Source organism: Crassostrea angulata, chromosome 10 (assembly GCF_025612915.1).
Source record: "Crassostrea angulata isolate pt1a10 chromosome 10, ASM2561291v2, whole genome shotgun sequence".
Classification (NCBI taxonomy): Eukaryota; Metazoa; Mollusca; class Bivalvia; order Ostreida; family Ostreidae; genus Magallana; species Magallana angulata.
In genome coordinates this window covers 1,865,001-1,890,000 of record NC_069120.1, presented here as the reverse complement: position 1 = coordinate 1,890,000, position 25,000 = coordinate 1,865,001, and the positions used below count along the sequence as shown (strand labels likewise).

At 35.6% G+C, this 25,000-nt stretch overlaps 1 protein-coding gene and 1 long non-coding RNA gene across 5 annotated transcripts in view; both read right to left on the bottom strand.

Moving 5' to 3' along the window:
- The window catches only part of LOC128165061 (uncharacterized), a 16,891-nt gene extending 10,221 nt beyond the window's left edge, over positions 1 to 6,670 (bottom strand). Inside the window, exons 1-4 of one of the 4 annotated variants that reach the window (XR_008241018.1) lie at positions 6,276 to 6,670; positions 4,219 to 4,349; positions 3,848 to 3,925; positions 3,330 to 3,497 (exon numbers count right to left, since the gene is read on the bottom strand). This is a non-coding gene — a long non-coding RNA (uncharacterized LOC128165061). The remainder of the gene's footprint in view (positions 1 to 3,329; positions 3,498 to 3,847; positions 3,926 to 4,218; positions 4,350 to 6,275) is intronic. The other 3 variants (XR_008241015.1, XR_008241016.1, XR_008241017.1) reach the window with 3 other exon arrangements.
- A 5,324-nt stretch (positions 6,671 to 11,994) lies between these two features.
- LOC128167265 (U4/U6 small nuclear ribonucleoprotein Prp31-like) overlaps positions 11,995 to 25,000 on the bottom strand; it is an 18,237-nt gene continuing 5,231 nt past the window's right edge. The window contains exons 3-13 of the mRNA XM_052832872.1: positions 19,801 to 19,884; positions 19,616 to 19,713; positions 19,377 to 19,486; positions 17,450 to 17,501; positions 17,155 to 17,272; positions 16,643 to 16,800; positions 16,159 to 16,376; positions 15,638 to 15,710; positions 15,194 to 15,322; positions 13,450 to 13,548; positions 11,995 to 12,351 (exon numbers count right to left, since the gene is read on the bottom strand). Of these exons, the coding sequence (XP_052688832.1) occupies positions 12,241 to 12,351; positions 13,450 to 13,548; positions 15,194 to 15,322; positions 15,638 to 15,710; positions 16,159 to 16,376; positions 16,643 to 16,800; positions 17,155 to 17,272; positions 17,450 to 17,501; positions 19,377 to 19,486; positions 19,616 to 19,713; positions 19,801 to 19,884 (1,250 nt within the window). The 3' untranslated portion in view covers positions 11,995 to 12,240. The remainder of the gene's footprint in view (positions 12,352 to 13,449; positions 13,549 to 15,193; positions 15,323 to 15,637; positions 15,711 to 16,158; positions 16,377 to 16,642; positions 16,801 to 17,154; positions 17,273 to 17,449; positions 17,502 to 19,376; positions 19,487 to 19,615; positions 19,714 to 19,800; positions 19,885 to 25,000) is intronic.

Here is a 25,000-nt window from a genome sequence, read left to right as displayed (position 1 = left end):
CATTGTCAACCTCCGCTTCGCGTCGGTTGACAATGGTTTTCTCGGGGTGTCAATTTCAACTGTTACCCTCCCAAACAGGCACTATTTATATATTGTTACATGGGCGAAAATTATGCACGTACGGTTCGCTGTAGAATTCACGTTATTCCTATATAAAAGCAGTAAAATTTTCTTAAAAATTAAGACATTCAGTATAACAAAACAAATAGTGCCTGTTTGGGAGGATAACAGTTGAAATTGACACTTCGAAAACCATTGTCAACCTCCGCTTTGCGTCGGTTGACAATGGTTTTCTCTGGGTGTCAATTTCAACTGTTACCCTCCCAAACAGGCACTATTTATATATTGTTATACTTTCATGTTAAATACTTAAATCTGATTGGTTAAGACGCAGTTAATAATATTTACTATTACCCTCAGCGTTAGCAACGCACTTGACAACGGGTAACATTAAAAAATGTTACATGCGCGAAAATTATGCGCGTACGGTTCGCTGTAGAATTCACGTTATTCCTATATAAAAGCAGTAAAATTTTCTTAAAAATTTTAAAAAAGACATTCAGTATAACAAAATAAATAGTGCCTGTTTGGGAGGATAACAGTTGAAATTGACACCCCTCGAAAACCATTGTCAACCTCCGCTTCGCGTCGGTTGACAATGGTTTTCTCGGGGTGTCAATTTCAACTGTTACCCTCCCAATCAGGCACTATTTATATATTGTTATACTTTCATGTTAAATACTGAAATCTGATTGGTTAAGACGCAGTTAATAATCCGTACTATTACCCTCAGCGTAGCAACGCACTTAGCAACGGGTAACATTAAAAATTGTTACATGCGCAAAAATTATGCGCGTAGGGTTCGCTGTAGAATTCACGTTATTCCTATATAAAAGCAGTAAAACTTTCTTAAAAATTAAGACAATCAGTATAACAAAATAAATAGTGTCTGTTTGGGAGGATAACAGTTGAAATTGACACTTCGAAAACCATTGTCAACCTCCGCTTTGCGTCGGTTGACAATGGTTTTCTCGGGGTGTCAATTTCAACTGTTACCCTCCCAAACAGACACTATTTATATAATAGGGCATAACTTGCAAAAAACTTCCTGCAAATATGCACATTTATTCCTTTGTCTTTAACAACTACAAAAATTCTAAGTTCAAAAGGGCCTTAATCTCAAGAAAAATAAAGGAATCAGTAATCGGTTATATGCATATTGTGTCCTAAATGCCTACAAAGTTTCACTTAATTTTATGAAGCCGTTTAAGAGAGGTTGCGCTTAAAAACTTCATTACTCTATTCAACATGGGTTTAAAATTGTAAGATCAAAAGGGATGAAATTTCCTGAAGAATAATGGAAGCAGAATTTCCTGGTAATATGCACATCTACACATTGTGTCCTAAATTCCTATTAACATTCATTAACTTCCATGCAGCGGTTTATAGGAGTTAATTTTGCTTACAAACTGTTCATTACTCTATTCAACATGAGGCCAAAATTCTAAGATCAAAAAGGCTGAAATTTCCAGAAAAATAACGAAGCTTGATCATGTGACGAACCAAGTTCATATCCCGATGAGCATTCTAATATTGCTGTTTATTACTTATATTTACTTTTGAGAAAGGCAAATCCTTCAGAATTTTTTACATAACCATTTGTTTTTATGTTTATAATAATGCAACCGTCAAACGATAAGCGTATGCGGTAACCATTGCAATGTCATTAAAAATTTCACACAGAATTTAAGAATTTAAGCTTTTAGATTCATTCATCTGAGGAAACTTATTTGCAAATGTAAAAATTTACAATTCAATTTAAAAAAAGCCCTTAGAATTGAGGTAATTTGACCATTGAACATTTAAGGCTTCAAGGAAGAGAAAGCTGTTGAATTATCTTTAGACTTGAATTTGGAAGCTTAAATGTGACGGGCCAATTTTTTAAAATTTTTATTCATGCACAGGTAGATCATGTATTGTTTATTATAGAGGAGGGATCAAGTCCAGTTTAAATTAGATTGGGTTAAAATTGACTGCAGTGGTCTGGAGGAGACAAGACACTGTCACAGAGTCAATGGACAACAGGCTTCAAGGTCATAAAATGAGAATAGACATAAGTTTGAACTATAACTTTTGATATCTTTTGAAGAATTACCGTATTTCACGGAATTTAGGTCGATATGGTTTATTGGGCGAAGGAGGCCGTTTTTAGCCATAAAATAAAAAAAAGTATAAATAGGTTGACTTCGAAGAATTGGTCGAAAAATTACCGCTAGTTCTAATGAATAAATGGTTTAAACCAATAATGTTATCATATAGTAGCCTTTAATCTTATTTCACAGTTTTAAACAAAAGGGAAATAAAATGTATTTCTTGAAAACATCGTAAGAAAATGTCTGAAATTGCGTCAAAATTTTCAAACCAAATAATTCAGTACGGCCGGTTTTAATTTAAGATCGTTTTTTATTACTTCCCTGCCATGTGTACAAACTGGTGTTAACCGGGGGATAGTTACCTAGCCTGGAGGCATGACTACGGTAGCACATGCCACCCTGTGTCTCTATGTGACTTTTTACTGTGTATATACACACGAGTCAACCTCTGATCTTATTGAAGCCAGCAGGCATGAGTAGCACGTGCCGAGAGTTCAACTGTGTATAAATAAAGTCAGCGCTACCCAGACTGATTTCAGAGACACCTGGCTAAAATTTCATCGAAAGTTTTATGTTGAATATACAGAAAAAGACTTGTTCATGTATTCTATTATGAAAACAAATTGTTTTTTTTTATTTCTACCCGACGATATTTCCCCCCGTAATTACCCTTTGTACGGTTCTCATTTTACTTTTACCGCGCGAAATCGATATCCTGTTTATCGTAAGCACACGATCAAAATGCATGACAGCATTTAATGATTCAGTCAGTGATCTAAGTAAGAAATGTAAGAAGAAATAAATCTATTTACATTTAATTTTGTTTAAATGATAAATTACTACAGTATATTGATTAAAATCCATACGATTTTTACACAGAAATTCAAGCAGTATTACAGTAAACACTCATGATTTTATTGGAGGGTTGCATAAATTTTTGCAAAATTCCAATCAAAAAAAAAAACATAAATTGGGCGAAGCGATGAATAGGGCGAGGTCCACATGTCAGGGGAAAAAAGTATCGACCTAAATTCCGTGAAATACGGTAATGTAAATAATTTTATGCAAGTTTTGCTTTAAGTTTGTATATTTAAAATATATACAGATAGGAAACTGTTTGCAATTCATGAATCGATCAATTATGTAAAGCAAAAAATCCAAAATACATTTTTTTACCTAAATCTATTCTCCATTAATGGTACAGCTTGGAGCCCGATGGTCAGAAAAAGCAGATTGGTTTCGGGGAGCAACAACACAAAATGCCCACAGTCTTCATTACTCAATCACCTAAAAAGGTTCTTCCATGTAAATTCTACTGAAGAATTCCGAACCCCACTTTTGGTCCTGTGAACAGTTGAAAAAAAAACCACATATATCAACATTACCTAAAGAGGCTTTATACCTAATTCTTGTTAAAAAATGTAACGTATTAGGAATGTTTTCATTTACCAGCAGAAATGAAGCAATAAACCCTATATTGTATTAATTCTCTTAACAGTGGATCCTTCTAAACAGTTTTAAAATGTTAATGATATTGATGTAAAAAGGATCTCGGCAATATAAAAATACTTGTCAACTAAATCTTATTATTGTTCTTGAAACAAAATTAAATCAGCGATAACCAACTTACAACCAATATTTGCATTAAGTATATATAATCTCATTCAGGATTTAAACTTGAAAATGTGACTCACCTGAATTAAAATCCAGTTGATATCAATTAATGGACTCCATCAAAAGAGATCAGCATCACCAAAATTTAATGTTCCTTCCTGTAAAAATATGGGTTTTATATAAAAATAAGAAAACCCATAGAACTTGCTTAAATTTATGCTTGACAAATTAAACAGTTAGATCATAAATGTGATTTAAATCATAAACAGTTAGATCCATTTCTACTTTCTGGTCCTTATACTTGTCTATACAAAATCCACTTTAGTTTAAAGTCTTCCATTTAAAGTATCTATACAAAGGAAATAAATTAAATCTACATTCCACTATTTTCAATTGCACATTATAGTACAAAATTTATAATGATTAATTTCATTCTTCTAGTAGCTTTTACTTTTGATTAAAATCAAACCAGCTTAATTCTCTTCTTGTTCGCGGGTCTTTAGATTGGGATCACACCTGTCACAGTAAATGATGGACACTGGTGGTACAGAAAAGACCTTCCACTGTTCAATGGGCACAAACCTGTACAAAAATTCAATAAACTTTTTATAGTTAGCACTGCATGGTAATGTCATAACTGCTTATATGAGCGAAATATTCTGTCAGTGACATCAAACATGTTTTAATCTCTTTAATGCGTATAAAATCAACTACCGGTACTGTTTTCTGTAATACTTAACTGATTCATTTAATATTTCATTGAGCAAACTATGAATTCTGTCAGTCTGAGTGAGACATCAAACATATGTTGTAATCCCTTCAATGTATATAAAATCGAATCAGTGATCTGTGACCTGACTGGCGCACACACATAAGTTTACTTAGTTTAGTAAACCTATGCTTAAATCAACCCCGATGAATTAAATGTTTAAAAACAATTAATTTTTTCTACACGATTTTGGACAAATTTTATTTTTCTGTTTTTATTATTTGCAATGCTTCAGGAATGAATTTCTAAAATTCAAATGAAATTTGGGTGCCAGTCGTTGAGTTTTAAGCAACCTACAGGGCTTACAACTCTTCGTCATGTAAACAAGGCTCAAGCCCTGTTTTTGTTTACATAGATTCAATATACCAGTAAAAAGATATTCTTAAAGCTGGTTTGTCTATCTTATATGTGTACATGTACAGTACTGACACAAGTATGGTACTACTGAATCATTCTGTGATATATGTGTACATGTACAGTACTGACACAAGTATGGTACTACTGAATCATTCTGTGATATATGTGTACATGTACAGTACTGACACAAGTATACAGTACTACTGAATCATTCTGTGACATATGTGTACATGTACAGTACTGACACAAGTATACAATACTACTGAATCATTCTGTGACATATGTGTACATGTACAGTACTGACACAAGTATACAGTACTACTGAATCCTTCTGTGACATATGTGTACATGTACAGTACTGACACAAGTATACAATACTACTGAATCATTCTGTGATATATGTGTACATGTACAGTACTGACACAAGTATACGATACTACTGAATCATTCTGTGATATATGTGTACATGTACAGTACTGACACAAGTATACAATAACTGACACAAGTATACGATACTACTGAATCATTCTGTGATATATGTGTACATGTACAGTACTAACACAAGTATACAATACTACTGAATCATTCTGTGACATATGTGTACACATTTTTTCCATAATTACATTGAGATATTTGTCTAGGAGAGTATATAATCACACTATATATGGTAGCTAAACACTGTTTCGTATAAAATCCAGGGGGTTACTAATTAAATTTTCTCTTGGAAAGAGCATATGATAGGTAGGGATTTTCCTGCTATTTTTATGCAGTATACATTAAAATTAAATTCTTAAATTCTCATTTGCAAAATTACAGCTAAAGGTTTATCTTTCAAAATACATGCAAAAAGTATGTAGAAAAATTTATTAAAAATTAATTTTGTGAGACTCTAATATAAATGGAGGTAACTTCAAAAACATCCGGATTTTACGCGTGCAGAATTCAATCAATTTTTTACCAGGTAATATAGCTCTTTAAAGAGCTGGCGAATGTACCCTGAAAATACTATAAAACGATGCCTATAAGGACTAAATGCTCTTGAAAATGCACAGAAATAAAAATGGCTGATTTATTTCCATTCTCATGTTTTCAGGGGGAATCTAAAATGCATGGGTGAACTGCATTTAGAGGCATCCTTTTATCTATTTTCCTCATGTTTTGAGCGCCAAATAAATTCTAGCATGAATTCTAGCATTAAGTTACATGTGCATTATTCTTAAATATTTACAAAATTCACAATTTTAACTTTCTATTGATATATAGATAGGTTTTGGGGCTTGTCCTTCATCGAAAAACGTCCTTATAACACGTTACATATATAAAACTGTGTTTTGCAACCTAACGTTATACAGTTCATGCGTTTTTGTCTGAGTGAAAATCACCATGAATAATCCCAGCAAACTCAAAGACTGCCATACTGATCAGCTTTCAATGTTTGGTTGTCAAGACAACGTTTCCTTCTACCATGAAATGTTTTTGTTATTCACAAGTTTCTTCACAAGTTCAACAGGACGACATTTCAGCTTTGCAAGGCTTCCTCACAGCTCAGTTCAGACGACAGTCTTGCTTTTCTTTCGTACAACGAACCCGACCATTTAAGAAAATCTGTCGCTTTAAATTACAATTCATGGAGGCTAAGAAGTGTTTATTCGCACAAACACTTAAAATTTTCGCACAACGAATCTCATTATTACAAATAAAAATCCTGCAATAGACATTTTGGTCAAATTAACAAGAGGCCCACGGGCTTTGACAGTCACCTCAGTACCATTTCCCGCAATCGCGTCTTCTCGGGCCTTTCCGACCGGCTCGGAAAAACACCTCGAATGTATTACCCACTCGGCACACCTCGGCCGATTCGTATCTCATCATTTGATGTAGGTTACGGAATCGGCCGAGGTTTGCCGAATGATGTATTACCTAGGCGTCCATGACAACCCCCCCCCCCCCCTTTTTATGAAACTTGATATAAATACAACACTTTTACGATCTGTTAAGATGTAAGCTAGACTTCGATCATTAAAGTAAATGATATACCCTAAAATATAACACAGAGGCAACTTATAAGGCTGTCTAGCCGATATTTATTTTAACGGAAACCGACTCCATTTTGTATAAAATGCTAACATCCGGTAATGTCAATATATTCGAGATGTTTTTCCGAGCCTGCCGGAAAGGCCTGAGAAGTTGCAATTGCCATATCCCGTAGATGGACCTGGCAGGAAGTTTCATGTTTGCATTTTTAACCTTTACTTTGGGGTCAAAACGCTAATTCAGAGACTCCTCTGACTGTTACCCTGCGTTTATTAGTCCCATACTGGTGAAGCCATGCAGGAAAGGGGGGGGGGGGGGCTACAGGTATATATAGTCTTTATTTAATATGGTTTGTCAGTCATTTTGTCCCCTTTGTTTTCCAGACTTTTTTCCTTATGATTTGGTGAATTGATTTCAAACTCTCTGTGTAGCTTCATATTGATGCCCTACAGATAAAGTATGAATGTTTTTACTTTTAATCAACACATATTTACATACCGGTAATCAATTTTCCACTCTGACTCTTATTTAAGATTTTATAGATTCCTCTTGTCCTTGGGATGCTTCATACCAAATAAGATAACAACTGGCCATGTAGTTTTCAAAAAGTTTAAAATGTCAAATTGTGAACGGACGATGCATGACAACAAATATTATAATACTTTCATGTTGAATACTGAAATCTGATTTTTTTTAGACGCAGTTGATAATCCCTTCTATTATCCTCAGCATTAGCAACACACTTGGGTAACACTATATAAATAGTGCCTGTTTGGGAGGGTAACAGTTGAAATTGACACCCCGAGAAAACCATTGTCAACCGACGCGAAGCGGAGGTTGACAATGGTTTTCGAGGGGTGTCAATTTCAACTGTTATCCTCCCAAACAGGCACTATTTATTTTGTTATACTGAATGTCTTTTTTAAAAATTTTAAGAAAATTTTACTGCTTTTATATAGGAATAACGTGAATTCTACAGCGAACCGTACGCGCATAATTTTCGCGCATGTAACATTTTTTAATGTTACCCGTTGCCAAGTGCGTTGCTAACGCTGAGGGTAATAGTAAATATTATTAACTGCGTCTTAACCAATCAGATTTCAGTATTTAACATGAAAGTATAACAAAACGAATTGTTACATAAGCATAAATTATGCGCGTTCGGTTCACCGTAGAATTCATGTCATTTTAATGAAAAAGCAGTAAATTTTCTCTCAAATGAAGACATTCAGTGTAATAAAATAAATACCTAGTTCCTGTTTGAAAAAAAATTCCGCTTCACATCAGCTGACAATGCTTTTCTCGTTACCCTCCCAAACAGGCATTATTTATATATTATTATACTTTTATGTTAAATACTGAAATCTGATTGGTTGAGACGCAGTTGATAATCCGTTCTATTACCCTCAGCATTAGCAACACACTTGGCAACAGGTAACACAACGAATTGTTACATGCGCGTAAATTATACACGTAAGGTTCACCATAGAATTCACGTCATTTCTATACAAAAGCAGTAAAATTTCTCTAAAATAAAGACATTTAGTATAATAAAATTAATAGTGCCTGTTTGGAAGGATAACAGTTGAAACTGACACCCCGAGAAAACCATTGTCAACCGACACGAAGGTGACCTTAAAATGTAGTGGTATAAAACATTACACGTTGGTCAAGCATCAAGAACAGTACAGGAGCAGATACCACAAGTATTTGTATCTTTTATAATCAAAGTAAATACCATTAATTTTAATTTTTGTAACTTTTGTTTTTAGCTTTATAACATTAATGTACGAAAGACGAATAGGGCCACATAAAAGAATATTTTTATCTCGTAATTACGAGAAAAGATCTCGTTATTACGAGTTAATTATCTCGTAATAACGAGAAAAGATCTCGTTATTACGAGAAAAGATCTCGTTATTACGAGATAATTTTCTCGTTATCATGAGAAAAGATCTCGTTATTACGAGTTAATTATCTCGTTATTACGAGAAAAGATCTCGTTATTACGAGAAAAGATTTATATAAAATGTTGCGTTTCTGAAAAGATCTAGTCGACTGGATCACCCTTTCAGTCTATCTTTTTCTTTCCAGAAGCGTTGATTTAATTTTGATAAATTTTTAAAAACAACGATCATTATTCATTAATTTCTACATAAAATGATCGGATTTGACATTTTATCTTATATGCAAACGTGGAAAGAGTTTTTAACTTATATATTATTATCCCACTCCGAAGTAAATACCGGGTAAACCTATAGTCGTAAAAACACAATTTTAATGACTATATAGTTTCAATAATGAATATATAGGATTTACCCGAATTGTGTTTTATATGTTCCTACACAACCTACATGCATATTGAAAATAATTGATTTTGTATATTAACATTTTGGAGTCTGAAAACAAATTACATGTATCCTTGTTATTAATAAACAGTTCAATGAATTCATTAATCAGTCTGCTTTGCTACTTCTTCTGAAATTTCTTTAAAACTGCATGGCCTGATTTTATATCAAATTTTGTGTAGGCTTTTAAACAATGCTTATGCTAAGGATGCGTATAATAATAGACATTGCAGTAGCTCATACAATTTATAACAAGAGGCCCAGGGGCCACATCGCTCACCTGAGCAACAATTGCCTTAATTCTGATCAAATTAGCATTACAGTATCAAAATATCTTGACAACTGAGTACAGTAGATCTTGTTAAAAAAAATTGAAAATCTGCCAATTTTTATCCACCTCTTATTTTTTGGTAAATACCAAGCCCCTTTTGTTGTTGTACTTCTAAGATTTTTCTCTATTCCTATATACCCCCCCCCCCCCCCAATTTCGTGGCCCCACTATTCTCTAGGGAATCATGGTTTCATCAAACTTAAATCTACCTTTAATCTCATAACCTGTGCCTTCACACTAAGTTCTGAGTTTTGGACCAAAAACTTTCCCAGAATATTTTTAAAGATTTTCTCTATATATTCCTATGTAAAAATTCAAACCGCCATCACGGTCCCGCCCTACCACTAGGGACTGTGATTTTGCAAACTTAAATTTACACTACCAGAGGATGCCTCTACACAAGTTTAAGCTTTTCTGGCCAAATAGTCTTTAAAAAGAAGATTTTGAAAGAATATCTCTATATATTCCTAAGTAAAATTTCATCCCCCATTGTGGCCTCACCCTACCCCTGGACTATTATTTAAAAAACTTGAATCTATATGATCTGGGATGCCTCCACTCAAATTTGGGCTTTTCTGGCCTAATACTTTTGAGAAGAAGACTTTTATAGATTTTCTCTATATATAAAAATGTACCCCAGTTGTGGCCCCTCTCTACCCCCAGGGACCATGATTTGAACAAACTTGAATCTACATTATCTGAGGATGGTTACACGCCAATTTGAGTTTTCTTGGCCAAATAGTTATTAAAAGAAATTTTTTAAAAGATTTTCTCTATATACTCTTATGTAAAAATTGATCCCCCAATTGTGGCCCCACCCTACCCCCGGGGACTATGATTTGAAGAAACGTGAATCTACACTACCTGAGGATGCTTCCATTTTAATTTGAGCTTATCTGGCTTATAATATTTTGAGAATAAGATTTCTAAAGATTTACTCTATATATTCCTATGTAAAACTTGACCCCCTAATTGTGGCCCCACCCTACCCCCGGGGATAATGATTTGAACAGACTTAAATCTACACTACCTGAGGATGCTTCCAATCAAAGTTGAGCTTTCCTGGCCTTATAGTTTTTGAGAAGAAGATTTTTTTAAGATTTTCTCTATATATTCCTATGTAAAACTTGATCCCCCAATTGTGGCCCCATCCTACCCCCGGGGACCATGATTTGAACAAACTTAAATCTACACTTCCTGAGCATGCTTCCAATTTAATTTGAGCTTTTCTGGCCTAATAGTTTTTGAGAAGAAGATTCTTAAAGATTTTCTCTATATATTCCTATGTAAAACTTGATCCCCCAATTGTGGCCCCACCCTACCCCCGGGAACCATGATTTGAACAATTTTGAATCTACACTTCCTGAGGATGCTTCCATTTAAATTTGAGCTTTTCTGGCCTAATAGTTTTTGAGAAGAAGATTTTTAAAGATTTTCTCCATATATTCCTATGTACAACTTGATCCCCCAATTGTGGCCCCACCCTACCCCCGGAAACCATGATTTGAACAAACTTGAATCTACACTACCTGAGGATGCTCCCATTTTAATTTGAGCTTTTCTGGCCTGATAGTTTTTGAGAAGAAGATTTTTGAAAAATACCAACAATTTTTTAATAATTCTCAATTATCTCCCCTTTAAAAAGGGCGTGGCACTTCATTTGAACAAACTTGAATCCCCTTCACCTAGTGGTGCTTTGTGCCAAATTTGGTTGAAATCTGTCCAGTGGTTCTTGAGAAGAAGATGAAAATGTGAAAAGTTAACAACGACGACAACGACAACGACGACAACGACAGACAACGGACAAATTGTGATCAGAAAAGCTCACTTGAGCCTTTGGCTCAGGTGAGCTAAAAAGAGAAAAGAACAATGAAATGCACCATTTTAAAAAGATCTTTTCTTGTAAAAACGAGATAATTAACTCGTTATTACGAGATTTTTTCTCGTAATTACGAGATAATTAACTCGTTATTACGAGATCTTTTCTTGTAATTACGAGATAATTATCTCGTAATAACAAGATAATTAACTCGTAATAACGAGATCTTTTCTCGTAATTACGAGATAACTAACTCGTAATAACAAGATCTTTTCTCGTTATTACGAGATAAAAATATTTTTTTTTATGTGGCCCTATTGGTCTTTCGTATTAATGTACCACATCAAATCACAAATTAAACAAACAGAAAAAAGTGAACAAATTGAAATTGAAAATAAATTGATAATAGAGAATATTGCATTTAACTAATTTTACTTTACCAATTTATTTTACTACCAATCACAAAGGAAGTGTACATCCTATGAATGGTGAATTATTTTCACTTTGTTAAAAAGCCTTGTAATGAAGACTTAGAGGACGGTAATAAAATTACTTGACAATACAAGACGTACATTGTAATGACTTTATTCCACATATTTCAGTTTGGATTATATAAAACAATATCATAAGACGACATGAGACAATTACATCACAATGATCAACAGTTTTGTAAAACCATGTCAGGTATTCCATAAACATACCGGTAACATATAGATTTGATCTCGCTGAAATAATCAAAAACGTAGAAAGATATACATCAAGGCTTTCTACTGACACACACACAGTAAGCCAACCAGAAAATGGCACTGCCACCGTCACGTGTCTCCCTTCTTGATTTTGTGGAACCCAGATGTACTGGAAAAGTACTTGGCATTGGCGGCTTGTACTTTACGTTCCGCGGCCTGGGGGTTCACGATCTCAAGTCCCTGTCAAATAAGATATATTTGTGAATATACATGTACCATCTCCACATAGTAGAACATAAGCAGTGGAGACTGTTCTATTATACAGGGTGTCCCATAATATCTGATAGCATTTTCTCTTGGAATAACTTTTGATTAATTTAATTAACAGAAAACCAAAGTCATTTTCGTAAATGTATATGATGTAAATTTTCACTCAACAAATTTTACAAACATTCATAACTTTTTGACAAATTAAGCATTGTTTAAAAAAAAAACAACAAAAAAGAGAGTGTGTCAAAATGACATAACTTTTTTATCAATGACGTCTATTGGATGAGTAAAATTACTCTGTACCAATCTCATCTTCTTAAATCTTCTCACTATTTAGAGAATCTGTTGCCTGCTGGGTTGTTTTTCAATAGGCTAATCTTATTCAATACTAGTAATTCATACACCTATATCTGGCGTCTGTGTTTAAAATACAGTTTTAAAATGGAAGACACCTGCTCTGTTGTCCAATTCATTTATTCAATTCAACCAAAGAAATATGATACAATTTTGTGACATCATAATTCAATGAGAAGCACATTTTTCTCCTAAACTTTTTTATGGGGAAAAATTAAACTATTTTACAGTTTTGGCCACGCAATAATTAATTTACATGCATTTCAAATGGTATCAGATATTCTGGGACACCTGTACATACCAGTAGGGGTGTAAATGCCACACTGGAGACTGTTCTATTATACATACCTGTAGGGGTGTAAATGCCACACTGGAGACTGTTCTATTATACATACCGGTAGGGGTGTAAATGCCACACTCTATTATACATACCTGTAGGGGTGTAAATGCCACACTGGGGACTGTTCTATTATACATACCTGTAGGGGTGTAAATGCCACACTGGGGACTGTTCTATTATACATACCTGTAGGGGTGTAAATGCCACACTGGGGACTGTTCTATTATACATACCTGTAGGGGTGTAATTGCCACACTGGGGACTGTTCTATTATACATACCTGTAGGGTTGTAAATGCCACACTGGGGACTGTTCTATTATACATACCTGTAGGGTTGTAAATGCCACACTGGGGACTGTTCTATTATACATACCTGTAGGGGTGTAAATGCCACACTGGACGCTGTTCCAGCAATCTGTCGTTTCACTGTTGTACTTCCTCCCCAAACATTGTTCTGCTTCTGAACTTTAGCCTTAACAAAATGGATATCAGAAATTACAATCATATCTAATAAATGTCATTGTAACTATGCTGTAAACAAAATTAAATCACAAGCATTTTATAAATGACCTTACTCTCTCTTATGGTACATGTACAATAAAGAAAAAAACAAACACAGTACATGTACTAATATTTCAAATTTTTCAAGAAGCTCTTTTTTTTCTTTGAGAACACTGTATGTAAATGCAATTTGCTTTGCTATTTTCTCATAATAAAAACAATGTTTCTGTAAACCACTTTAACACTGTTAATTTGTGAAAGTAAAAAGTTGCGTATAAAACTTGGTTGACAGGAGAACAAAAACAATATTCACGGCGGTAATGAACAAATCACTGTAACAGTACATGGTAAAAGTAGGCAAAAACGGATCAAATATTGTTTGTTTTGCTAAACATTTATAATATTTATCAATATTAATAAAAAAAAATTGAATCCCTGGGAAAATCATTATGGTACATTTTCAAATGGCTAACTTTCAAGACAAACCAAGTTACATGTAGATTACCACAAAAATTCTGTTTATACAGTTTTGACACAAGTATGGTACTACTGAATCATTCTGTGACATATGTGTACATGTACAGTACTGACACAAGTATACGGTACTACTGAATCATTCTGTGACATATGTGTACATGTACAGTACTAACACAAGTATACAGTACTACTGAATCATTCTGTGATATATGTGTACATGTACAGTACTGACACAAGTATACGGTACTACTGAATCATTCTGTGACATATGTGTACATGTACAGTACTAACACAAGTATACAGTACTACTGAATCATTCTGTGATATATGTGTACATGTACAGTACTAACACATGTATACAGTACTACTGAATCATTCTGTGACATATGTGTATATGTACAGTACTGACACAAGTATACGATACTACTGAATCATTCTGTGACATATGTGTACATGTACAGTACTGACACAAGTATACAGTACTACTGAATCATTCTGTGACATATGTGTACATGTACAGTACTGACACAAGTATACGATACTACTGAATCATTCTGTGATATATGTGTACATGTACAGTACTGACACAAGTATACGATACTACTGAATCATTCTGTGACACAAGTATACAGTACTACTGAATCATTCTGTGATACAAGTGTACATGTACAGTACTGACACAAGTATACAGTACTACTGAATCATTCTGTGATATATGTGTACATGTACAGTTCTAACACATGTATACAGTACTACTGAATCATTCTGTGACATATGTGTATATGTACAGTACTGACACAAGTATACGATACTACTGAATCATTCTGTGACATATGTGTACATGTACAGTACTGACACAAGTATACAGTACTACTGAATCATTCTGTGACATATGTGTACATGTACAGTACTGACACAAGTATACGATACTACTGAATCATTCTGTGATATATGTGTACATGTACAGTACTGACACAAGTATACGATACTACTGAATCATTCTGTGACACAAGTATACAGTACTACTGAATCATTCTGTGATACAAGTGTACATATACAGTACTGACACAAGTATATATATGTGTACATGTAGACCTCCATGGTTTCTTCTTGTATTGGCTTTAACTAGCACACCTTACCTGTAGAGTCTTAGAGATTCGGGCCTTGGTTTTGGAGTCCACCACTGGCCCACGGATTTTTCCAGACCGCGATTTGCCTAAAGCTCCGAGAGAAAATCCCAGATCATCTTGATAAGCATCTTCCTCAATCTGTAAACATCAACCCTGGTTTGAAGTGATACTACGTTGGCTTAAACTCAATATCAGATTTTGACCTGCAATTATTTCTGCTTACAAAATAATTAGTACATATCTTCTTTTATTACCATTTCGCTAAAGATAAAATGTGATTAATGGGCAATATGTCATAAATCTCTTTTAAACTTAATTATTTATCTCTGAATGCAATATATCAACACAAAAATTAAATAGCAACTATATTTAAACATTTATAGATAGGGCCATCAAATCTTCATTAATTTAACTTAAATGCATCTGATGTAATGCTTAATGTGTTTATTTTACCTCTCCAAAGTTCATTCTGTTGGCCGCTTTTCTAACTTCTGTTAATCCTAATCTTTCTTTCATTTTTCTTGCCCTTAAAAATTAAAAGAGAAGATTAATTAGATTAATGAACACAGAATCCATTTATTATCAAATCGTTGATAAGCCTTCTGTAACTTGCCTTCTAAATCATAAGAGCCCGTTCTCACCATCCTCGATTTTTCCTGTACAGATCTATAAAGGCTGACTTCTATTTCACTACAAACTACGTTCAAACATTTTTCCTGGACTACTCTTTATACATCACTAGAACCTACATGAACCTTCACCTTTTCTAGTTGTTTAATTGATTGCTCCATTGTTTATCACTAGAACCTTCATGTACCTTCACCTTTTCTAGTTGTTCCATTGATTGCTCCATTGTTTATCCCTAGAACCTACATGTACCTTCACCTTTTCTAGTTGTTTCATTGATTGCTCCATTGTTTATCCCTAGAACCTACATGTACCCTCACCGTTTCTATTTTATCCCTATAACCTACCTTCTTCCTCCTCGTTTTTTCCGGGACTGCTCAATAGGGGCTGGCAGTGGTTTGACCGTTTTGACGGGGGGTGGTTCCTGAAGCTTGTCAAGTTTCTGCTCGATCTCTGCCCTTAGGCTGTCACCGATGGCTCCGTCCACGCTCTCGTGGAAGCTGTCCACCCGGGCAGCCAGTGTACACTTGGCAGCCACTAGACGGGCCGCTTTCTTCCTCAGGTCCTGATCATAAAACATGATTTTTTTTATTACTGCATTAACAAGAAAACCAGGTCCAGTAACTGTCCTACTTAATCATTACTAGCTACATATAGAATTTGGTTAAAATTAATACTGTAGTGTTTGAAGAGGCTGAAAAGATAAAATTGTAACAACATCTGACAAATAATGAACACAAAGTAAGCCCTGTAAATACTTTCTATGTTTGCGATAAATAAAACATAAGCAAGTGTCAACTGTAAATTCTTAGAAAATATTAAGGAAGTTACCGGCGGAGTTTTCTGGGCGATTTCACTGTAATACACGTGCCCTGTGTGGGGGAGAATGGCGGCTGTTGAAAATCCAGACAAGGTTCTTTTCTGTGCACCAAGTATTTGAACGTTACAGGCCGGCATTTTGGATAAATTTGTCAGGCCCCCAGCAGTTCCTAACAATATTACATACATTTGTATATATAGAACAATGTTATAGAGTACAGATGAATTAGTCAAATCATCAGCAGTTTTTAAAATAGTTATTACATGTATGAAATATTTATGTGTTAAATTCAACAATACTATGGCTGATATACTGTAGATTATGCTGGTAAATTAACAACCAGCCATGAATCGTTCCATTCCAAATGTTATCAATGATGAATTGTTTCACTCTATAGATCCAAGAATACTGCAAATTATCAATACAAGTTGTTTTGTTCTGTGTGAAGAATGACCCAAGTTTATGGCCACTTATAAGTATTTTATGAACAACACAAGTAGTTTTGCTGTATGTAGTGACTGACCCATGAGTTTTGCAGCTATGGAGGCTCCCACGATGATGGACAGATTGGGGGCGATGAAGGACATACGAGACTCTACGTACTCAAAGATCTTAGCCTTGCACTCCGTCAGGTCGACGGCCTGTAACAAACAAACAAACAATAATCCACATAAACAGAATATACTCGTCACTTCATTCAGTCTATTGAATTTGTATGTAATTTTAATGATCGATCAAATTGTTTAATTAACCTCAGTTTTACACAGACTACCTTCAACATACACATGACTTAATTTTTACAGAAACTTAAGGCTTACCATTTTACATGCTTCGTTAACGACAGCCAGTTCCTCGGGGGTCAGCTCTGACCTACAAGATGAAGAAAGTTTTCAACACAGCAGATCTTGTCTAATTTCTATCAGAAAAACAAATTCACAATACAAGAACTGTCTCTGAGGACTATTTCAATTCCTGTCATGTAAATGATGATGTTTTACGGTTACCGTATTTAAACAGGCTGACGCTAAATGAAAAATATTTAAAAATAAGTTTGGGTCATGGAAACGAAACACCCTTAATTTAAAACATAATTTTTGCCCCAAATGAGCTCCTTATTTTTGTTTATAAACTACATAAAACATATGTATCTCACTGACCACCATAATAGTGTTTGTGCCCATGTAGGTGGGTGGGGGATGTCTGAGGTACTTACCCCTGTGTAGTGGACGCTGTGACATTGACCACCATTATGGTGTGTGTGGGTGGGTGGGGGATGTCTGAGTTACTTACCCCTGTGTAGTGGACGCTGTGACACTGACCACCATTATGGTGTGTGTGTGTGGGTGGGGGATGTCTGAGGTACTTACCCCTGTGTAGTGGACGCTGTGACACTGACCACCGTTATGGTGTGTGTGGGTGGGTGGGGGATGTCTGAGGTACTTACCCCTGTGTAGTGGACGCTGTGACATTGACCACCATTATGGTGTGTGTGGGTGGGGGATGTCTGAGGTACTTACCCTTGTGTAGTGGATGCTGTGACATTGACCACCGTTATGGTGTGTGTGGGTGGGGGATGTCTGAGGTACTTACCCCTGTGTAGTGGACGCTGTGACATTGACCACCATTATGGTGTGTGTGTGTGGGTGGGGGATGTCTGAGGTACTTACCCTTGTGTAGTGGACCCTGTGACACTGACCACCGTTATGGTGTGTGTGTGTGGGTGGGGGATGTCTAAGGTACTTACCCCTGTGTAGTGGACGCTGTGACACTGACCACCATTATGGTGTGTGTGTGTGGGTGGGGGATGTCTGAGGTACTTACCCCTGTGTAGTGGATACTGTGACATTGACCACCATTATGGTGTGTGTGTGTGGGTGGGGGATGTCTGAGGTACTTACCCTTGTGTAGTGGACCCTGTGACACTGACCACCGTTATGGTGTGTGTGTGTGGGTGGGGGATGTCTAAGGTACTTACCCCTGTGTAGTGGACGCTGTGACACTGACCACCATTATGGTGTGTGTGTGTGGGTGGGGGATGTCTGAGGTACTTACCCCTGTGTAGTGGATACTGTGACATTGACCACCATTATGGTGTGTGTGTGTGGGTGGGGGATGTCTGAGGTACTTACTCCTGTGTAGTGGACGCTGTGACATTGACCACCATTATGGTGTGTGTGGGTGGGTGGGGGATGTCTGAGGTACTTACTCCTGTGTAGTGGACGCTGTGACATTGACCACCATTATGGTGTATGTGGGTGGGTGGGGGATGTCTGAGGTACTTACTCCTGTGTAGTGGACGCTGTGACACTGACCACCATTATGGTGTGTGTGGGTGGGTGGGGGATGTCTGAGGTACTTACCCCTGTGTAGTGGACGCTGTGACACTGACCACCATTATGGTGTGTGTGTGTGGGTGGGGGATGTCTGAGGTACTTACCCCTGTGTAGTGGACGATGTGACACTGACCACCATTATGGTGTGTGTGGGTGGGTGGGGGATGTCTGAGGTACTTACCCCTGTGTAGTGGACGCTGTGACACTGACCACCATTATGGTGTGTGTGGGTGGGTGGGGGATGTCTGAGGTACTTACCCCTGTGTAGTGGACGCTGTGACATTGACCACCATTATGGTGTGTGTGGGTGGGTGGGGGATGTCTGAGGTACTTACCCCTGTGTAGTGGACGCTGTGACACTGACCACCATTATGGTGTGTGTGGGTGGGTGGGGGATGTCTGAGGTACTTACCCCTGTGTAGTGGAAGCTGTGACACTGACCACCATTATGGTAGCTGGGGTCAAGATCTCCTGTAACACTTCATTGCTCTTGGAGTTCTCCAGGATGTTGTTGCCAAGTTCCTATCAATATACACACCCTTTTAATGTATGATTAAATGAAGTATAATTGGCAATATTATCACCAGGGATAAATTTACACTTAGTCAGCAAGAAGAAATGTGCACAATAGAAATGAAGAGAACCTTTTACCTGTACAGTCCTAATGTACTCTAGTGGTGTGGGAACGAGTGATTCCAGCTCAGGGAACCTCTTGGAGTAGTGATCTCTTGTAAACTTGTGAATCACATCTATAAAAACAAAGATAGAAATTTAAATGTCAGACCATGTCTGCAAAATTGAAGATTTGTTTTACACAATAACAAACAGTGTCTCACTTATTTCATTGTCGATCTCTACGGTGATGTTGTTCGCCTCCACAATCAGCTGATACTCTGGGTCAGCCTCTACCGGACCCGCCACTGTCAAACATCAACAAATTATATCAGTGTATCAATGGAACTTTCTCTGTCAAACATCAACAAATTATATCAGTGTATCATTGAAACTTTCTCTGTCAAACTTCAAAAAATTTTACGTGTAGCTTATATTTTTTAAAATAATAAATCAACTAAAATCACTGTGACCATTGCTGTAAAAGCAGAATCATTTTTCGCTGATTATTTTTACTTTCATCAAACATGTAAGTTTGCCAATATAATATTTATCTGTATGCTCAGAAAGACCAATTTCTTACAGAACTAGAAAACTGACCAGTCAGGAAGGGCCCCGCTATGACAATTAATATACAGAAGCGAAAAAAAACTTTGAATTCCATCCTCTTTATATTAACAATGATGAAAAATAAATGCCCGGCATAAGATGTAAAGAACTGCAATATATAGGATCTCATGATTTGTAGTTGGATATGATTTTCATCCAACAATTAAAGTGTTAAACTGAGGGGTAAAAATATAAGGGTGCAGCTCATGGAATGAGAGTTTAATTTGATTACATTAAAAAAAATAAATATGAAAATAATAAGTAACAACTGTATTTTTAAAATTTCAAGATAATTCCTGAATGTCCAAAAACTCTAAATAGTAACCTTGTATCTGCATAAAACAGAGATAACCTCATGTCTTATAAAAAAAACTAAATTAAATGTGTATTTAAAAAAGATTTAAACAGGTGTTTTATAAAATGCAAGCCTTCAGTGAATGCAAATACATTGTATCACCCAGGGTTGACCTCAACTTCAAAACAAACATCAGTTGCAGACAAAGGTGTTCATTAATCTTCATATGACAGATAAAGATAAGCCTCTAAATTTTCTGCAGCAGGCAAGATAATTAATTCCAGGGGGTTAATTGTTCTGCTCTCTCATCCTTTTGTTCTAAATTTACAATAAGATTTGTTTTTTCAGAAATGACAGAATGGGGTTATTATCTGATTACCTGTTAAAATTAACAGCATTAAGCTAGGCAGAAAAAAATAAAATAAATTATAATTAAAAAATAAAATAGTGAAAAAGGATATCTTAATATATATCTTGATTTTAGAATTCAATAAAATTATCATAAATCATTGTGTACGGTATTTTAACCAAAATAAAGTATGAATATTATATTTTAAATCCTACACAATACTACACATCATTCAAAATTGACCTTAACTTCAAAACAAAGTTCATTTGCAGACACAGGCAGTGCAGTAATTAAATCTCAATGTGACAGATAAAGATAAAGCTTAGGATTTCCTTCCTGTGGAAGGTTAATTAATCCCAAAGGACAAATATTGCACAGCCTTCCTAGTATACAATGGTAACATTCTCAGCAGTTATCTCTCTTTGCCCATTCATTCTTATGCATAGATAAGGAATCTACCCCACCACCCCAGCTCCAAACCAGAAGACATAGAGAACCAAACTTAGCATCAAAATATGTATTTCTGCCTACTGAACTACCATACCAAATTTGAACTTGATTGGGCAACCATAAAAAAAGTTATTAGAAAAAAACAGAAAATTTGTGGATGGAAGAGTGACAGACGGACGGACAGAAGGACGGACGGACAGAGTGATTACTATAGGGCACCCGCAAATCCTTGCGGGGCCCTAATTAGGCTTCTAGCTTGACTAACATTTAAAACCTCTGATCAATCGACAAATCTGTTTACTCTGAAGATGCATGTATTGGCTATAGATTAAGAGTAAAGCCTAGATCACATTTAAGCTGATGCACGGTGTAGTACCTAAACGGTTGCTATCCGTAAAAAGACGACGTTCGCTGTTTCTATTCGAAAATTATACGGTTACTAGCTGAAAAAGATGTCCGACACAGTAAGTATTTTTCTTTTCAGATTGAACAAAATGCTCATTTTCTCGAAGATTTTAATTAACCTGCAAACTTGACAACCCTTACGGAACGTAACACACATTTCAACACTAAAATATCCAGCTACCTACATACAAGATGAAGAATTGACTTAAAACTTCGTGAATAACTGTCGTTGATTTGGGCACATGTGCAGTCGAATTAAGTTTTTGGACATGATTGCGCCAAAATCAAAGTTTTTTTTTAAAAATTGAAGCGGCTGATTTCTCAATATTTGTACACAGAATAGTTTGATTGCAAGAATTATCCATTTTCTATGTTTGTATAAAAACTATGACGATTTTACTCGATAAGCCGTATGTTACGGCTACTATTAGACAACGACACCGGTTTCTATTGGAAATGTGCACTTTCTAACCTCAATGAAATAACATCCATGTATTATATATGCATTGAATCATACAGTTGAAATATGTTATTCTATAGTAACCGTTTAAAAATACGACTTTCGCAACTCTCCGACCTTTCCAACAGAGCTCGAAACCACCTCGAATGTATCACAGGTGCTTGGGGACGCGACCCCCCCCCCCCATAATCCCCCCCTCCAAATTCCCGAGTTATTTTTTCATCAATTATTTTTTTAATTATAAGTTGATGTATGCTGCACTAGTAAAAAAAACACAATTAATGCGAAATAAGCTATGTATAAAAAAATATATACCGGTACCACTGGTATATTTTTTATATATAGCTTGTTTCGCGTTAATTTTGAATTTTTAGTGTAGCATACAATACATCAACATATAATTAAAAAAAAATAAATGATGAAAAAATAACTGGGGAATGTGGGGTGAATGTTGTTGTGGGTGGGGGGGGGGGGGGGGGGTGGGTTCCCGTCATCATGCACCTGTGGAATGTATTACATAGTCGTTCATGACACCCCCCCCCCTTTTTATTTATTTTTATAGAATTTGATTTAAATACATTATGTTTTACTATCCGTCGTGATGTGAGCTAGCAGTGCCCGAGAAGTTGAGACTGTTTACCTGTAAGACCTACCTATAAATGTACACATTTCATCCTTTATCAATTTTTTACATTTCATGAAAATAATATCGTTCCGCATGAGGTTAGTTAATGTTTGCGCAGTACTTGCCCGCTGACAAAAGAGGCGAAAGGGACGAAAATAAAACGGGAGAATACTTCCCTGTATACAGTAGTACATCATAAATTTTTGCGAGTAACAAAAATTTTAACTTTGCAATTTGGAAATTCTAACTTGCATTTTTTGAGATGTATACCGGTATATACAGTGAATTTTGAACTCTGATACCCATATGATATCAATAGAAAATCATGTTAAGGTGTTCTGAGACTCTTCCGAATGGGAAAAAGATATCAGATTTTCCAATTACAAATCTCCATTAGAAATCTGTTTTTATTCCTGTGAAAATCTCCCGGTAAAAAAGGGATACCCTCCATAAACAAATATTCAATATTTTTCTTTTAATTGATTTTATATTTTCTTATTCTCTTTATGTGTATTTTGTAAAAAAAAATATGGCTCAAAGGTGAAAGAAACAGTAACTTTGGACAGACTTAATATGTCATAGGTTACTGTGGAATCATGGCTTTTAAGGGTGCATTTCGTAGATTAGAGCTGCATGGTTGAACGCGAATTGGTGGAGTTGAAATCGTTGAAGCACTTGATGCTTCACATTCTGTGTGATGTGTTTTCGATTTTTTAGGCTTGTGCAGCCATAAGTTTGATTTTCTTTTTCTAGCTGGAAAAGAAATTTAAGTTTCATATAGTAGCCGGTGCATCGTATTCAGTTTATAGCCGGTGCGAACATATCAGTATTTCAAATAGCAACCGTTACTTTAAAAAATCATTTGATGTCAAATTGTTTCGATCAAAATATACTTTCTTGTTTATTTTGTATAACTTAATGAATCAGAATAGATAAATGCTTTTTTTCATAATATAGAACAAACAAACTATGATTTGTAGATGAAAATATCAGCTTAAAACTTGGTTGTAACAGCCTTTTAGTTCGTCACCGACCTAGGAAATTTCTCTATTTCTGGTTATTCATAGGACTATTTTCCAAACTACATTTATAAAATATTATAATAATACCTTACATGTTCCGTGCACACGGATTATTCAAACACTTACATGGTTTGGGTACATTTTTCGTCAATTTTGTGGCTTGATCCATGCGTTTCGTGCATGCTTTTTTCAACTAGCAACCGTTCAATTTTCGAATAGAAACACCGAACGCTGTTTTTTACTGATAGCAGCCGTTTAGGTACTACACCGTGTGATGGTTGGGCAAACAAATTCTCCTCCAATAGTCAGCTGATGAAATATGATAACTCCACACTGATATAGGATGACGCGGAGCAGTCAAATTAAGGTATTCAATGTATAAAGACCACATTTTGTACCTAATAAATGATTGGTCCGATATTCTTAATCATGATATCATTCTGCAGGTGTTATCAAATAACAAGAGGCCCATGGGCCACATCGCCCACCTGAACAGCAGTTCCTTGTAACATTACATTTCGTAGCATATGCTTTTTCTATTTTAAACATTGAACCCCTTTCTCGGGACCCAGTTATGATCCGAGGTTTATGGTTGGCTTGAACAACATAAATAGTAACATAGGAATGAAAATGTGAAGCACTGCAGTGGGACCGCACGTACACAACCTGAAAAACTGAACATAGCAGAGTTCCACTTCAAGAGGAATAACTCTCAGACTGTACAGAACACAAGAAAGATAACTCTTGGTTCCACTACATTAGAGTTTACACAATTTGAGGATCCTTGCATAGTAATCTCACAAACTGTAGCATTATAGTTCTCGAGAAAAACTTTTTAAAAACATTTTGAATATATCTTTTTATGTTAAACTTTGAACCCCTCTTGGGGCCACAGTATTAGTCCAGTGCTAAAGTTTTAATTATTTGGAATCTACATTATTTAAGGATGCTTGCCTAGTTATCTCACAAGCTGAAGCATTATAGTTCCCTAGAAAAAGATTTTTCAACATTTTCCCTCTATATTTCTATGCTAAACTTTGAACACCTCTTGGGGCCCCAGTATTAGATTGAGATCACGGCTTTTATAATTTCGAATCTACACTATTTGAGGGTGCTGACGTAGTTATCTGACAAATTGATGCATTGTAGTTCTCGAAAAGAAGATTTTTAAACATTTTCCATATATACCGGTACTTCTACATTTAACTT